General features: G+C 27.1%; 1 protein-coding gene across 3 annotated transcripts in view; it reads left to right on the forward strand.

Moving 5' to 3' along the window:
- Window positions 1-19,015, forward strand: part of sas (stranded at second transmembrane protein) — a 329,651-nt gene that overhangs the window by 300,037 nt on the left and 10,599 nt on the right. For 2 of the 3 annotated variants that reach the window (XM_075366370.1, XM_075366371.1), the window contains exons 9-16: window positions 6,508-6,564; window positions 9,070-9,193; window positions 10,902-11,095; window positions 11,953-12,113; window positions 12,561-12,729; window positions 13,933-14,152; window positions 18,143-18,252; window positions 18,679-18,884. In XM_075366370.1, coding sequence (XP_075222485.1) covers window positions 6,508-6,564; window positions 9,070-9,193; window positions 10,902-11,095; window positions 11,953-12,113; window positions 12,561-12,729; window positions 13,933-14,152; window positions 18,143-18,252; window positions 18,679-18,884 — 1,241 coding nt within the window. Of the gene's footprint in view, window positions 1-6,507; window positions 6,565-9,069; window positions 9,194-10,901; window positions 11,096-11,952; window positions 12,114-12,560; window positions 12,730-13,932; window positions 14,153-18,142; window positions 18,253-18,678; window positions 18,910-19,015 lie in introns of all 3 variants that reach the window. The other variant, XM_075366372.1, reaches the window with a different exon arrangement.

A 19,015-nucleotide genomic window follows, 5' to 3' on the forward strand; every position in this document is an offset into this window, starting at 1 on the left:
CATTTTGTAATACTTTGTTGGCTGTATTGAATTTGTTCTGCTCATTTAATTACTTTTTTTTACAACAAACATCATTTCATGGTATAGTTAATCAATATATGTGAAACTTGAGAAATAATATTAGATACCTTTAAAACCCCAATATTCAATTAGAAACACATAGCACTATGACAAATGACCAGTAGTTACTATAAATGAACAGTATCTTACTAAAAGTTTGAACCATCATTTAGGCTGAAGATCTTTTTTTGTGAATTTAACAAAAAGGGAAAGGCTTTTTAAAGCCTTTAACAGCAGATACTCAATGTTATGAAAGAAACTATACCCAGTTTATTAAAAATAATATTTTTATAATTATTTTTAATGATAAAAACATTTTGGCATCTGTTTATCTATATGTCATTTTATTTTAATGGTTAAGAATGTGCTCTTAAAAAATGCAAGATCCTAATTCATCTAACCTAGAATAATCTGAGTGAGAAATCAGCAATATTTAACTGGTTTATAAAAAATAATTCTGATCTTGACATTTATCCTTACTTCAGATTATTGCTATTTACTGATATGTTCTAGTTATAGTAAAGTTGACATTTTAGAAATAGAATACTTTGCTTACCCAGGATCTTAATAACTTTTTAGAAAACCCATACTGTAAATTCTTTTTTTGAATGAGGAGTATAAATAACATAATATAAAATTAATGATATTACATTTTCTGTACAGTAAAGGTTATTTGGTTTTCTGATACAGTAATATTTCACTTAAATCAATTTGTTTTATAAAATAATCAGTAATATTATCAAGGTTAGCTGACATACAATATACAATTTGTTTTTTCCAGTTTACCTATTTGCATGTGACAAAAATGCATCCATCAATTACAGAAATAGTAGCAATAAAAATGGTAAATCATGATGATAAATACTAATAAATTCATCTCTCAGAGATATCATAATAATGCTGATATATAAAGCATCAGAAATAAATTTTTGTTCTGTGCTGTCTTTCTATTAAAAGGAAAAAGCATTGTTAAAACTTAATTTTAAATGTTAATATTTTGAATTATACCTTTGAATCTGCTTAATGAGTTGAGTTCCTTTTTTTGCAGTCTTTTAATAGTAATATAGCATGTTATTTTATGAATTGTAAGTAGTTATCCTAATTTTAACAGTTGATTTTATTCTTATGTACAGGTAACTTAATTCACCCATTTTTATTAATTGCACAGTTGTCAATTTCAATTAGGGTAAAATTTTCTTTTAATATTACAACTACCTAAAAAAAATGTACATTTGTAGTATTAAAATAGCTATTAAAGTAACTATGTTTACTTTTAACTGGGCTTAAAACCACCATTGGAGCTCAGTTAAAAGTACTATCTCATTAATAGTTGATCTGAAACTAGACAAACCTACTTGCTGAACAGTTGATAAATTTAAAGCCCATTATAAAGAAAGATGATTCCAAACAAAAAATTATTTCTTTGTTTACAGATTAACTCAATGTAAATACGCTTTTTTCTTTAATCCCTTCAGAATGTGATGTGGTTTTCTGAAGAATTTATTTTCTTTGAGAAATAAATATTTGTTTTGCAATTTATACTTTGCATCCTTGAATTTCTGGAATTACTTTTTCAAATATTTTAGGAATTGTAGAACTATAAACATAAAGTTTTTTCCCACCCAGTGCTTCCAGGAAGTATTTATTATACACAGAATTTTAACAGTTAAGATAATTGTTGCACATCTAGCACACTTTTTTTTTGTATTTTGCCTTATATATATATTTCAATTTTTTTCACATTATTATCACTGGCACTGGTACTATTATGTCTTGAATTTGTTACCTTTTAATTAATCTTTTAGTTGTATTAACAGTATTTGGGTGGTAAAATCATTTTTTTTTTTAATTATTGTTGGATGTGGTTTGGATTTTATCTCTCATTTCTAATTTTAGCAATCTATAGTGTACTATTGTTGGTTTTTATGTGAAAATTTCTTTAACTAATTATATAAATTAATTTGTTTTATATCTTTATTAGGTATTTTGCAGATAAAGATAATATAAGTTTATTAAATACTAAAATTCTCTGTTACCAGTTTCACAGATAAAAATTACACATACTTATTTTACTTCCATAAAAATTATTTTTATATCATTGCATTATTAAAAGTTTTAAAAATTAACCTTAGCCTGAATTTATTAGGTTGCTGCCTTCATAAATGTTAAAAAAAAAAAAAACATTTTCTGTAAGATGGAATATTCTATCAATGGGAGCATTTGATCAAGTGTAATATGTACTCTGAGTTTTATATATATTATATAAATTATTATATATATATATATATAATAGAAAATATTTAATTTCATAAACTTATTTTAAAGATTATTCTATTACCTGTTTGTTAAAAACATATGATGTGGTTAGAATATCTCTTTTAAGTTCTTTTGATCATTTGAATTTATTTTTATATCCAGAAAAAAGTAAGTGTAAACTTTCTTCAATGAATTATCACATGAAGCCTGAAGGCTTACACACAGGATGTGTGCATAACAATATATGAAAGTAATACTTTTCTTCCTTTTTTTACTTAATTAAATTATTATCATCAGTCAGTATTCACTGTTACTGAATTTTTATCACTAAAAATATTATCAGTGTAAATATTATTTTTTATATATACTCTGATCATTCATATGAGTGATCTAATTTTCAGATTTGAAAATCTGAAAATTATTTCAAATATTTATTATTCAAATATTATTATTTCAAATAGTTTTGTGTACGTGTTTGGTCCTGAAAAGAAAAAAATAAACTTTAATGAAAAAAAATCAAATAGTGAAAAATAATATAATTTATGAAGATTTTGAGAACAGAACTACTCAATTAATGGTGAACTTACACCAAACACAGAGTAAAGAAAAGTACAGATAATGATTTGATGATAGAATCATTTTGATGTCATATTATCTATAGGAAAGACTTGATTTACATATTTTGCGCCCATGGGCCCAGGCGAAATTGCCATTCTACACTCCCCACCTAACCTCCCCCCACGACTGTTCTCTTAGGTCCAGTTTTTAACCAACACTATTTCATTTATCCTACTAAATCACTTTCATATATCATAAAATTATATAATCATTTTTTTATTTTTTTAAATAACATAAGCAAGTTATAAACGGATTTATCCTACTGTATTCTTACTATGTTAACCTTTTATACTTTACTACTGTAATAATTACAAAGGTGAAAATTGACCATTCAAAACATGGTGTAGAAAGTATAACAACAGTTTTATTATGGTGTAACAGGTAACAGCAATCTTCAAGTACAATGTAGAGGTTATATTACCTAAAAAGCTAACTTAAATATGTGAGATTTCTAAAAAAAAGTGACACTGTAGTACATCAAAATTGCTTACATGATATGAGCAAAATCATTAACATCATGAAAATCAAGTTTCATAGTAAAGTCTTTTTCAATTGCTAAAACAACTAGATGAACCAATCTCTTCCAAGTAAGAGTAGATCTCAAACAACTTTTGATTCTTGACATTGTGGAAAATGATCTTTCAGCTTCACAGTTTTTGGTGGTATACATAAATACACTTTAAGGCAAAGATTTTTTGAGAGTAGAAATCTATTAAATTGTGATAGGGGCATTTCTTCAACATTGGTACTGCCTAATTTGCCTTGAGTTTAAAGTTCTTTTAAATGAAAACACCCAACAAAAAATGAAAGTTCTTCAATGTCAGTTGCATAAATTTTCTGCAACAAGACGCTGCTGTGGTAATTTCCTTGACATTGAAGCTGCATAGATTTGTTTAGAAGGAGAATATATCAAAGCTTTCTTGAAAACTGTGGTCTGTGTTTTCTTTTTCCTCCTCCTTTCCTGGTTCAGATTCATCAAAGAACTTCCTCCTTCTTCTTGATCTTTTAGGCCTATCTTCTACACATTCAGTTTCAAGAAAAATTTGGACAGTCTTTAGTTTTTTTTTTCAGAAATTGTACATAAAATGTAAGATGATTTACCTTGACCAGGATTCTCATGCTTACCAATATGGCTATTAAAATAGGGTCCAACTTTGTGATCAGTTCTAGGCATATCATGTAGTTTACATTATTAGTGGAACCAAATAAATCATACCCCCCTCTCTAAAGACAAGGCTATTTGTGATGCTATCATTTTATCATGGCAATCACTCTTTGAAACACAGCCATTATTATACATCTTAAATTTGAGTTTGGAACTGGTTATCAATCTTCCCATTTCAACAGCTCTCCATTTGTAGATTAACACACTATTTGAGGTGAGCATGTAAGTTCTCATGTTCTTCAACTCGCTGGAGCCATGTTTCTAATCACTAAATCCATTGTCATTGAACTGACTTATTTGGACATCTGACTTATTTTATTTGGACATCCACCTGGCTCGGTTGACAGTGATAGGTGACTAGTTTGATCATTAACTTAGGCCTCTTGTTCGATAGCAGGCATATTATAATCAACAAAAGTCGTTTCGACTCCATATGTTTCTTCATTAACCCTTCTACTTTGTGAAGGTGTTGAAAAAGATTGGGAAGAAGTTTCTGTTAAAAAAATAATCCAATTTTATTATTTTACTTATTATTTTGTTCTCCTTATTTTTCTCTTACCCACTACTCTTCAATATTTTGCACCACTAAGCCTTTTGCATCTATCCATTTTTTTTTGTTAAAATGATAAAAGCCAACTTAACTTTAAACCAGAAGTATACTAAATAAAATAAATTGAGTATTTACAAAATAAATGGACTAGAATATACTAATAATACAATTTGAACTGAAGCAAGTTACATTTTTTAAAAATATTATAAACTTTTTACACACAACAAAAACTTTCACTGAAGCAGCAGAGTAGTGGGAAAATCATAATGGCACAACAATAAAACACCACACACCTGACAATCAGCTTCAACAGACAACAGACTTGAGCACTCATGACAGCCAGCAGTAAGCATTCTGGTTGGTCGAGATGCTCAGTTTGTAAAATGTAAGTGATGAGGCTCAAAGGGGTGGCCCATACAGGCACAAGCACACATGCACACGAGACAGCATTACTGTCTGTGTATGGCGCCATACTGCCCACACAGTACCACTCCAGCTGCCACCCTCTCCAACAGATGTACGTATAGCTGACGGTACACTTGCTGACAAATGACAAGTTCTGCTACAACTGACTGCTGCAATTATCATGCTTTAGACTACTTTGAAAAGGACATGTTTCCCATATTTTATTTTGTCAGTAGTAAATATGTGTAAAATTTAAATTTTGAAGAAAAATTCACATTTTTACTGAAATTTGCAACCCTGGGCCCAGGCTCATGTGGCCCATGCTTTAATCCTGCAGGTAAATGTGTTCATCAGAAGGTTTGATATAACAATAATTTTTTCAATATACTTTCTCATTGGTAAATTTAATGTTAGGTAGGTTTTAATGTAGATTTAATGTTAGATTTTCTAGTTCAAAAATACAAAACATTATAAAAATTATATGTAAAAATTAGAAATCTTTTAAAATTAATATAAAATGTGGTATAAAGAAAATTACCAAAATTATAAATTATCTCACACTTCATCATCTGGTTTCTTGATAATATATGAGTATTGTTAACAAATGTACTTCACAACACTCTGAATTTCATTATTGAATGCTATTTTTAAAAGAATATCATACTTAATTCAATCTCAGTAGATTAAATCTTCAACACTTTTAAAAAAATTTATTTTCTCTTTAAAATTATGCTGTATCCATGTATTTTTCTGAATGTAGTAGACAGACTATAATTATTATTTTAAAAAGGAGACTCCTTTAAACCAAACACTCATATGAAGAATAAATATATGGTATTTAATTTTTACTTATTGATATTTTTTATTTAAATTTAAAAAAAGTAATTCCATGAACCCTTATAAGAATGTTATTTTGGTAATTGTTAAAAGTAAATCCTAGCTGAGCCCAGTACTATTTTTATAAACAGAAAAGTAATTAAAATATATTCCTTTGCATAAATCCTTTTACCTTGTGATTAATTATTTTTTAAAAGATTTTTTTTTTTATGTAAAAAATTCATAATGCTGGTTTTTGTTATAAATTATCGATATTGAAATTTAATTAAGTATTGAGTAGAAAATTCTGTAACAAGGTTTAAAAATAGTAACAGAACAATATAAATAGTAAAAATGGTCTGTATTTGAACAGGAAACTTATCGAATTCTGTCTGCAACCACTGGATAGTATAAGAATGTTAAGTAGATTTAAAAATTTTCAAACACTCTTTTAATGGCTGTCTTTCTTTAAATTAAAACAAAAGATGAGTTTTTAAAAATTTTTTAAATACCCAGGATCAGTATGTTTTTGTTAAATTTACCTTCATTAAATAAATTACTTTAAGTCAATAATATTATTTTTTTATGTTATTAGTACTATTCTTCTAATTCTTTACTAATCTGTTTTGTTTGACAGGTTTACATAATCAGCATCTACCACCTGGTTTTCCTTCTGGCCCAGCTCAAGATCCAAGTAAGAATAGTTGTATAATACTGACTGCTTATTTTGCATTTTATTTTTGGCTGCTTATATATGTTTAGTGTTTTCATTAAAAAAATTATCATTTGGTTTTTGTTAAACTGAAGTTCAAATGTTAATTTACAATGGCAATTGAAATTTCACAATGTTATGTTTAAAAATATACTGAAAATGTACACAATTTATGTTAGAAAAAGCTTGTTTCATGCTCACCAATACTGTCATTAGCTAGACTAAAACCTAGACAGGTTTTTTTAATAACCTAGATATTATCTACTTTTGGGAAGTATTTACTTTATCTGGACCATAAACAGCTTGACTGATGGTCCTACATGTATGGTCGTCATGGATATCTGAACCTAAACCACTGAATTATTAGTGTTATCTGTTTGGTATGCATGTCTGTGAACTAATTAGAGACTCCATTTTCTGTCTGGTAAAATAAGCCTAATGGATGAAGTACTTATTGGGTAAAGCCTAAAGCCTCTTGAGTCCTCTTAAGATAGAGAACAGAAGATTTAAAGTGTAATTTCTTTATCTTGTGTCCAGTACCTTTAAATACTGTTTGGATGTTTTAAATTGATGAGGATACATAACTATAGTATTGTGACTCAAATAGTACGATGTGAAATAATGAGCACATCAATTCTTTTGTTGCAGTATTTTCCTTTGATTTCCTTTTACTATTATTTTACTCTATTCTTTGCAATAGAATTATGTTTTAATTATTCTTCTTTCAACCGCTAAATTCTGTTAAACATGAAAAACGTCTGGGATATCTTAAGACTTTCTTAAAACTATGAAATCTGATTACCACAATCTGGTAATCATAATTATAACATATTTGGTCAGTTATCTCAAACAACTTATTATATTAGATGCTCTGTGATACTTTAGTACTCAGCCTCAAATCCAAATGTAGGTGTAATATTTTAGACACATTTTTTTTAAACTTCATTTAATGTAGTTTTATATGTTTAAGTTACTCATATTGTCTGAAGAAGGACTGAAGAGCCTGATCTTTCTCAGATTGTAGATTGAGAAAGGATTCAAAGAATTGTAATTTGTCCTTTCCATTAGGAAATGCAATCTCCAATAGAGAACAAGCATTTTTATATTTATCATACTACTAATATGTTTCATTGATTAATTTTAAATTATGCAATATTTTATTATGTTCTATCTTACTATGTGCATTTTTTGGCTTTTATGTACTTTTTTAAGACTGATAAAGTACTTCTTTCTTTTTGTAAAGTTTAAATAGCAGCTATCAATACCCACTGATAAGTATTAATAGCATGTAGTCTAAGTGTGTACTCAAATTTATATAATTCAATTAACTTATAGGAACCAGTTTTAAAGCTAGCTATGACTATTTATTCTTATTTCAATCTGTTCAATTAAAAGTACTATTCTCCCAAGACATGCCAGGTATCGTGGAACTAACAGATTTTAAGATGCAGTTACCCATTTAACCAGGATTACACTACATGGTGTAAATCTAGTACAATGCCTAGTTTAATTGACTTGGTCTTGTCACAACAAACTATCCATGATTTTTTATTAATAATGCTAGTGAACTACCTGACATTTAAAATTTAAAAACATTTAATACCTCTGCTGTAGGATCCCTGAATAAAAAAAGGCCTTATTGTCATAAACCAGTAGGAAAAGTCTATATTACTAATTATGTTAAAATTTGTTATTAACAATCAATAATGGCCTAAATTACAATGTTTGAAAGAATCTATATAATAGCTATGTTTTTCATGATACAGATAATTTATTTCAAAAAAATAGGTTCACATTATTTTTTTTTTTATTAATTAGATTAGATAAAAATCTATTTAAATGTTGGAAATGTGATAAAAAAAATTTATTAGCTCTAAATTACAGTACAGTATTGAAAGTAGAAATATAAATAGATACTCAACAAATAGGCATATGGTTATATCAACGAAAACTCTAATTACAAAAAAATTATTATTGCCTAAAATTTAAGAATTTTTATTTTGTAATAGTAACATTATTTTGTAACTTTTTATAATAAAGATCAATCAATGATTTAAATACATTATAGATTATATCCTTTTTAGTTGTCTATGTATTTTTTGTTTATTAAACTACTAGACTGAATTACTAAATACTAGAAAAACTAGAATAACATTTTTTAGTGACGGATTATATATTAATGACGGATGATGTTATAGGTATTGAACAATTTTTTCTCTGTTGAAATATGGATTAAATTAAAATAGTTTTATTGCACTTCCATATTTCAGCATTGATCATTTATTAAACAAGACTATTCATTTAATTTATTAAAACAAAACCATTGTGAAATTAAACTCATTTTATAAATAAATTTCAAATAAAACACACATTCATATGAATCCTACTCAAATATTATACAATATTATACAAGTTTTAAGATATTTCTCACGACATTTAAGAAATTTGACAGTAACATTTCCTTCTTGTTTGTTTTGTTTTTGACAGATGAAATAAAAGTACATACATTAGAAGCAATCGATGAATCAACTGTCAGATTGGTATTCTCTGTACCTGGAGTACTAGTTGGTCTTCATGGCCGTGTTGAATTAAGATACACTGCTGATAAACAGTATGTATTATTAACTATGGTTATCTAAATTTTAACAACTTATTATCTTATAATATAGTCTTAGTATGAAAATATTTTTTGATTTTCAAAAAACATTGATTAATTAGCATGTTGTCTATGTTAGTGCAATACAGAATAATATCCTATTACTCTGTTGATATAAAAAACTTACTTCCATCTATTGGAATTTATGAATTTTTTGTAAACTATATTGTAATATAAATAAAAATAACAAAGAAAATTTTTATTTTGAAAATATTTGTATTATTTTCATCTTCTGTGAAAACATTTTAAAAACATTTTGATGATTAAACAGGAAGTATATTCATCAGTGGGGCTGAACTACAGCTGCAAAACAAATTGTTTTATTAAGATGGATGACATATTCATTATTTATCAGACTAAATTAATCTGTGTTGATATGTGAAACAGGAACTATTGCCAAACAAAAAAATTAAATTTTTCATGAAAAAATATTGGAAAAGTCTCTTTTTTAATAGAAATGAGAAAATCTTCTTACATAAATGAACGTAAATTCACTTACACATAGTATAAATTTAAACAATCATTAAAATGTACAAGCAATCTAGAATATAAAACTCATTTAACATGAAAACAAATTCAGATCATATGAACAAATAAACTGTTGATAAAGTAGAATGCCTTCAACAGAAGGTATCTTTGTAATTCAGAGTATCTGTTTTATGCTTATGTATTTCAAACCTTTTGATAACCCATACATAACTTAACAGCTGAGAAATAAGCTTCTTTTTTAAAACGAACCAAGTTGTGAGATCTTCGAATATTAGAGATCTTCCTTCTAAGGAATATTTATGAAAATTTCTTAAATAAAAAGTCACATTATTTTTACAAATAACAGAAGTACTATAATATGCAATGGAGAAAGTTATCACTTACCAAGTAACTTTACTTGCAGAATTGTATTTCATATAGTTAGTTTACACGTCATACAAATCTTTTCTGCATAAAAGAAATTTTCAGTATTAACCAAGTATCCCTAAAAATAATCTTATGTTTCAAACATAAAAAAAAGAGCATTACTATGCTCGTTTACTGCTTATAGCAGTTTACTAACTGCTATAAGAACAGAAAAATTAGTCTCTAAATTTAAAACTCTCAGCACGAGGTGCTCAATATGCTTGAGATAATTTATTCACTACTAGGTTAGTATTCTGTTAGCAAGAAATTATTTTATTAGAATAAATCGCAATAGATAAGTTAAACATTACAACTTTATTATTAATCAAATTGGCAATCCGCCTTAGTGGTGACAAATTAACTTCTAGTTAATTTTTTTAAATTAACCTAATTTTTTTATTTTGTGTTTAATTTGAACAATTCTTAAAAATTTAATTCATGAATTTTCAAATGCTTTTGCATACTTTATTTATGATAAGTTGAAAGTAATGGTTAAACACTATCATTCATGCAAACTTACTGTATTACATTTATAATCAAGAAAAGTAGATGAAAACTATGTTTTTTTAATGTAAATAAAAATTATGAAATTTTACAAAAGGTAAATTTTATTTTTATGATTAATTCACCTGAAGACTTGAGTGAGGGAAAATGGTAAATGAAATTTATAGCAAATGAAAAATTTACAAGCCAGAACTGGTTTGTATTTCATTGATCAGCATGAAAAAAATCGGAAGATACATTTTAAAAATGTCTATATACTTTGCAGAAACAGTGATCCTTCAACATGGGAACAACAAGTTCTTGCACCTGAAGATGATCTAATAGCAACACCAGAACTTGAATTTCAGTTGGGTGGTCTGCAACCAGATACTTCATATAAAATAAAGATTGCCGTAGTACTTCGTGATCTTCAAAATTCACCAGCTAGCAAAATATTAACTGTTAAAACTCCTCCACCATGTAAGTAGCTCATATTTTAATAAGGAATCAACAAAAGTGTTGGTATCTTTTAGATTAAATTGCCTTTATCACATTTATATATCTTTTTCTTCTTTTTTTTGTGCTATAATTTTCTACAAGTAAATACTGATAATTTTAATAATGTTTAGAATGCTTTATGTAGAGAACTAGAGTTAATGTAATTCTTCATTCAAGAACATAGTAATTACAATACTTCTATCTATTCTCCTGATTAATTAAAACTATCAATTAGTACATTGTGAAGGTATATTAATTTTGTTTTATGTAGTTTTATACTCTAGATCAGTCGCTAACCAAAAGAAAAACAAATCGGACAAAAAAATTAATTTGGCAAAATAAGATATTAAGTACCTTATACCATTATCTTTGAATTAACTTGAATAATTTGATTAAGGAAACTGAAAAACTACATATTCTATCAAATGCTGAGAAGAAATGGATGTTAAAGAAGTACTAAGATGAGTTGAAGATTATGATATGAAAAATAAAGATTTTTTGTTAAAAAAAAAAAAGAATAAAAAATTAGCATTAATTAAAACTAAAACCACTGATAGTGCCAAAATTATATCTTAAAAATTATTATATTGTTTTAAAAACTTACTAGATTCAGAAGTATCGTCATTTAATTTTGAGATAAGATCTTCAGGTTAAGACAATCATCAGTTTGATATTTCACATTTTTAAATACTGTAATATTATCTTCATCAGTTTTATTTACACACTGAAGATGGTTTTAAATGGTATTATAATTAAAATTTTAATTTATCAAAATGTTTTCATTTTAGTTAGTGTAATTGACATTAATTATGAAGTCAAATAATTTAAATCTGTTCCAGTGAGTGCTACTACATTACCAGCAATGATACCAGTTGAACCTGATCTTAGAATAGCTGAAATTAATTCAACATGGGCTCGATTAGTTTGGAGAAAGTTTACAGATCATGAATTACAGTTTATTGATGGTGTTCAGTTACGTTATAAAGAAACTGATGACAAGGTATAATTTAACTTAATTATAATTTTGAAACATTTTAATTTATTTCCTTCATAAATTTATTTTATATTCAAATATTTATTCTATTGTCTGGCCTCAAAATTTGGAGATATAATTTCCCATATTATTGGAGCTTGCAATTTATTCCTGATTAATTATTTCATGTTATGTACAAAATTACCATTACACATTTTCTTGTCATCATTCACTTGGCACAGCTTTTCTCTGTTGTTTTTATCACCTGTCTTAGTTTTTGAAAATCTTTGTGCTTATATCCTACATAAGATCATGTAAAATAGATATTTTACAAGCATTGCTACAGTTTTTGTCTGTCCATTTTTTATACAAAAATGTAACCACTAAGTTGTAACTAAAAATACATTCACATTATGCTTCTTTCTATTCTGTTCCAGTGCATTCATAATCTTTTTCTTCTAATAATTTGTACAGGTATATGCAGCAACACCTTTAATTCATCGTGCAGTAACGAGTTACATTTTGGAAGGACTTAAACCAGATTCACAATATGAAGTTGGCATTTTCTTTATACCATTTGCTGGTCAAACAACTGAACTTACAGCTCAAAGAACTCTACATCTCTCAACATCAATTGAAAATGGTAATTCACTTTAATTTTTTTAAAAATTGCATACTAGTATTAAAAAAAAAAAATCATAAGTTTCATATATAACTAGATACACTGATGTTTGTTGAGATATGATTATTAATATCTACTTCATTATAATTTTCCAAAAAATTCTATAAGAGTTTTTTTTGTTACATTAAGCAATCATGGATCACACTGTTTGTTGTTTGCTAACCCCTAAGAAAAAATGTATTCATATTTAAAATAAATAATCATTAAAAACTGGTTTTAATAATCTTTTCGTTAAGGAAGTTTTGAGTTTAAATCCTGGTTATGTTTGGTATTTTAGTTGCTCTACAAATTTCACACATCATATTTCCACACATAAGTTTTAACCTATGTAGTGAATGGCAACGTAGCAGCTGACCATTGGCGATAATAGTAAATTTAGTAGAAAATAAGCTTTTAATTATTCTCTTACAGTTGTTTAATTGTCTTTTAAACTTTCAGAAGTTTTACACACATTTGTAATTTGTAGTTGTGTAATTCACAATGTTGTGATGAAAAGTAAGCTACAAAATCATGTGTGCCAGATGGATGTAAAAAATTATAACCTATGCACACAACCAGAATGTTTGATTTCACCATAATCATTTTTGAAATGATTGGTTTCTTTTACACTGATCAGATAAAGAATCCTTCTCAGAATATCATCCCAAACTGAAATTTCAGTGTGAGAATATATACAAATTGATATTTTCAACGAATCAATGGTAATACGTCACATTTTGTTTTCTCTGTCATAAACTAATCAACCACTCTGGTATAGTGAAATTAATCTAGACTAGTCTGGTAAGTTAAACATTTTTGGAGCCCCTGGCAAGATAAAAGAAATATGATATTGTGTTGCAATATTTTATCAAAATGAAAGAAATGAATCTTACTTTGTCAATTTAGATTTTTACAAATTTGATTCATAAATAGTTTTACCATAGATGTATTATTTTAGTTAATACTAGCAATAATTAGTTTATTGAAGATCAAGCAAAACATAAGATTGAAAAAATCCACAACTGTTTTAATTTGATAACATTTTTATTCAATAATTTTTAAAATAAGTCAAATATGCTGAAATTTTTTTTCTTTGTAGCACTATCTAATCATTAATTAGTTTTCTTTCTATTATTATTTATTAAAATGTAATTATATCTATCTATTCTATTTTCCTTATTTTAGATCCTTATAAGTTTGAGTTAAACTTGGATGTACATCATATCAAGGCAACTTCGGTTGAACTTAGTTGGTCTGGAGTGCCATATCCTGAAGATAAATATGTTAATATATTTAGAGCAATTTATCAGAGTGATGGTGGTAAAGAAGATTTTAACAGTTTTAAGGTGGCCAAACGAGATTCTCCACCTAGTACTCTCATAAAGGCTCTTAAACCTAATACTAGGTAATTGATGTTACTATGTTTGTCTTATTTTTTTTACTTAGTGGTGATTAATAACTACCCTCCTTTAATAAGGATGATGATAAAACTTACAAATAGTTTAAATTTACTTCCTTTTCTAAAATGGACTATCATATTAAAAAACATGCCTCATTGGCCTGCTAATACAGTGTAAATGATTAATATAATTCATAGATATAAAATGTAAAAAAATAAATAACTTATAAAAAGATGTTATGAAAAAATGTACTTTTAGTAAGATTTTCTTCACAGTAAAAATAAAGGGTGGTCAACATAAAATTTGGAACTGAAAAGGGGAGTAGGTGTTCTATGTAGTATTTTATATGCTGAATCTGAATATGTATTCTGAAACAACCCATCACTTAACGTTCTTAAGTTCTAACCCCTTAAATTTATTTGTTCCATCATTTGTGGAACAGGCAATACAAATAAGTTAGTACATCTGTAAGTTTGGTTATACACATCTGATTTATATTGTGATGCATGCTGTAGACCTATATTTGATACATAACAGTCAAATGATGTCATTTCATGTGAAGCCAGACATGTTAGCTAGTCAAGTAATGAGTAATTCAACATGATGAAATTTTCTGCAGTATGAGTTCAGCTCTCTTGGTATGACTTGCTGTGCTCTTTAGTTGTGGTAGTGGTTTTATTGTACACATATTATAAAGATTGTTTCATAAGTGATGCCATAAATTTAATGAACAATATTTATGACAGAAAAACTGTTGGCATTATTTTATTGAATATTAAGATTTTTTAAGTTGTGTATGTGTGTTTGTGTTTTATTGCACTCCATAATGAAAGAATTTTATGAAGAAAAGTAATTAAGTATTTATAAATTAAAACATAATTATTTTTATAATTAAGTATTTCTGTAATATTTCAGTTTACTTGCATTCATTAAAGCATTTTGAATTTTACAATGAATAAAAATCGGGCTTGTAAATATTCTCCAAACATTATTGTTACATTTACAGAGAATTCTCCACCAAAAGTCAACGAAAACCAGTCTTGAATCTGCTGAAAACATCTTATAAACACTATAAGAAAAAAAAGAGCATTTGCCTTCTGGCGTTCCTATGATTTGGCGAGAGCCTATTAACCAATATGATGACTGCTATTTTTGCTTAACAAATGTTACTGGTTTCAATTCAAACAATAAAACCTGTACTGCAAACCCAAATGTTTGTTCACCTATATGACCAATACTTCATGGTGTTGATTTACCAATTCCAATTACTCCAATTTCTTGGAAAGAGATTTCTAATTCCCCAGAAGCCTCAACTGATGAATCCTCGACTTCAATATATATTAATTGCATTCCAGAAGAATCAAATACTGAACCTCACCTCATCACACAAGCAGAACTAAATGACCTAATTCACGACTTGTATTTGTCGAAAAACATGCAGAACTCCTAGGTTCACATTATAAAGAATGGAATTTATTAAACGAGGATACTAAAATTTTAGTAGATAGAAATCAAAATGAAAATTTACTGAAATACTTTAAAAGAGATGGTTTAATTTGTTCCTGCCATGATGTTAAGGGGCTAATGTCTGAGCTGGACATAGAATATGTTATTTATGATTGGCGTTTATTTATAGACTCATCAAAAAGAAGCTTAAAGGCAGTGTTGTTGTATAATTCAAATAAGTTTTCTTCTATACCAGTAGTACATTCTGTAGGAATGAAAGTAACATATAAACTTATGTCAAAAATTTAAAAGCTATTAAGTATGATGAACACATGGCGAATCATTGCTGACCTGAAAGTGATAGTGCTTCTTCTTGGTCTCTAGAGCGGTTTTACAAAATATATGTGTTTCTTGTGTTTGTGGGATACTAGGGCTACATATAAACACTATGCAGTTAAAGAATGGCCAAAAAGAAATCAGTTTACCCCAAGAAAGGAAAATGTTGTCAATGTCAATATTCCCCTTGTCAAAGCAGATTGTATTATTTTACCATCTCTACACATAAAACTATGCCTGATGAAAAATTTTGTAAAAGCATTAGATAAAGATGGAGGCAGCTTTTTCTGAGATTTTTTTCAGAATTAAGTGAAGCCAAATTAAAAGAGGGAATATTCATCATGCCACAAATAAGAAAATTTATTGGTGAAAATATATTTGACAGCAAACTGAATCCTAAAGAACTAGCAGCATGGAAGTCATTCAAAGATGTCATAACTGGTTTTCTTAGAAACAAAAAAGCTGATAAATGAACTTCAAAAATTTAGGCTGCAGCATATAATTGAAAATTCATTTTTTACATTCTCATTTGGACATTTCCCTTTAAACTTGTGTGATATCACTGACGAACAAGTAAGAAGGTTCCACCAAGATATATTGCAGATGGAACAATATTAACAAGGCAAATGGAATGAATCTATGATGAGTGACTACTACTGGATGATAAAAAGAAAAGACTTCACTGTACATAAAAGGAAAATAAGAAAAAAGAAATTAAGATAAACGTAAATGTCTGCAAAATAAAGGTAGAAATTTTAATTGCAATTACTATTATTTCTGTATTCTATTACTTAAGAAGTTTCTCAATATTTTAAAGGGTCATAACTAAAAATCTGAGGGTGTTGAAGAAAAACTGATTTCATTTTAAGATTCAGCATAAAAAATATATTCTAATTCACCTACTTTTATCTCAGTTCTAATTTTTTTTTTTTTTTTTTGGCCTGTGTAATTATAATCTTTTTATAAAATAATTTTAATCATGCATTAATTTTAATAGTGAAATTCATTATAAATTATAGTTCAACAGTGTTTTGTTTTACATACAGTTTCAGGTTAATGTAATTATGTAGCATTTTCATGTTAATGCATATGTAGATGACTATATGGAAGTTAGTGGTAAACTGATGAATTTAAAATCCCTTCTTGATGTCAGCAATATAAAAGCAGATTATGAATTCAAATTTTTTCCATTTTTTTCCAATAAAAACTAATTATTTAATGATAATTTTGAATCAAATTGAAACTTTTGTGTCTAACTGGTATCAGGTGATTCAGAAAGAAATGAAACAAGAATCTAGTCTGTCCTCATTGCCTTTTAACGTGTCCGTAGAAGAACCAATGTAAGAATTGGAAAAAAAATTTGAGAGTAGGGTAAATCTTTAAAGAGAAAAATAAGTTTGTTAAGATTCACTAATGAAATTGTTCTTTTAGCAGAAATTAAAGATGAATTAAAAGAAATACTGAGTGGCATAGATTTATTGCTAGAAGAAAGATTTACATTAATATGTAATACATAATATATCACATAGAATACATAATATACGATAGGTAGGGGAATTTTTTTATTTACATAGTAAAATTATAAAAAAGTAATGTAGATATCAAAAAATAGATTGAAGCAAGCAATGAGAGGCTTTCATGAAAAAAGGAATCTGCTAAAATCAAATATAGATTTAAGAATTAGAAAGAAATTCTATCAGGTATTTGAGTTGATTATAGTGCTTTATGATTATGAAACACACACAATTCAAAAAACAGAAAGGAAAAAGAATGAAACCTTTGAAAGGTGGTGTTACTGGAAAATCTTGGAAATTAGGTTGGTGGGTGGCCCATGTTTAGTTAATTTAGTGATAGAGGGACATATAGAAAATAAATATTATAAAAAAAGAAAGAAAGAGATTAAAATTCAGGATTCAGGATGTAATAAATATGAGGTTAAAATATTAGCACAGAACATAAATGAACAGTATCATACGAGTCAATTCTGGCAAAAAAATAACGACGAAAAACTGTCAAAAATCTACTTTAATTAATTAGTTCAATGATATGTTAGTCTAATTTAGTATGTACGTTCTGTAAAAACATATTAATCTATTACTCCTTTAAAGTTTTGAAATAAATTCAGAAATACAATAAGTAATAATTACAAAACATGTAATACATTAAGTGTTTGGTGCCATTCAGTACTTGTCTGTAATACATTTATTTTCTAGGTATCGTTTATGGTTAGAAGCATACTTAACAAATGGGCGAATAAAGAAGAGTAATGTTAAAGATTTTACAACAAAACCTGGTCCAATAACTGTAGATGAAACACACCTAGGTAATTAATTATAAACAGGTTTGTTTACAATAATCTCAATTATTAGAATGCATAAAACTTAATGGTGTTAAAATTATAGTAAAAATTTGTTATTTTTTATCAAATTAATAATACTTATTGATAAAAAAATTAAATTGTTTAAAATTTGTCTTTATTAGAATGATTTTTGTTAACTGTATTTAAAGATTGCTTTTCCATTAACAAGAAAGATGAGAAAGTTTTTTTTTTAATTTTTTATTTTTTTTTATTTTTTTTCATTTGGCAATGTTTCAGTTTTATTTATTTATTATTTGATTTTTATTTAAAGATTGTTTTTCAATTAACAAGAAAGATGAGAAAGTTTTTTTTTTAAATTTTTTATTTATTTATTTTTTTCATTTGGCAATGTTTCAGTTTTATTTATTTATTGTTTGATTTTCCTCACAGGGAAACTAGAAGGGATGCCACTAGTAGAAGCTAATGATTATTACGGTCCATTAGTTGCAGTTTCAATATTGGCAGCATTGGCAATTGTAGCTGTTATGATTTTATTACTTATACTTGCAAGAAAGCATGGTCATAATAAAGCACCAATCACTACAGCCACTACAAGAAAAGTACAATCAGCTGCATATGACAACCCATCTTACAAGGTAGAAATCCAGCAAGAAACAATGGGTATGATGTAGAACATTTCCTGAATTCTTATGTTTATGCAGATATATTCAAGAAATCTAAAAAATTTTCCCATATTTTATTTCAATTTATCTTTAAATAATCAACT

This window comes from Lycorma delicatula, chromosome 5 (genome assembly GCF_047948215.1).
Source record: "Lycorma delicatula isolate Av1 chromosome 5, ASM4794821v1, whole genome shotgun sequence".
Classification (NCBI taxonomy): domain Eukaryota; kingdom Metazoa; phylum Arthropoda; class Insecta; order Hemiptera; family Fulgoridae; genus Lycorma; species Lycorma delicatula.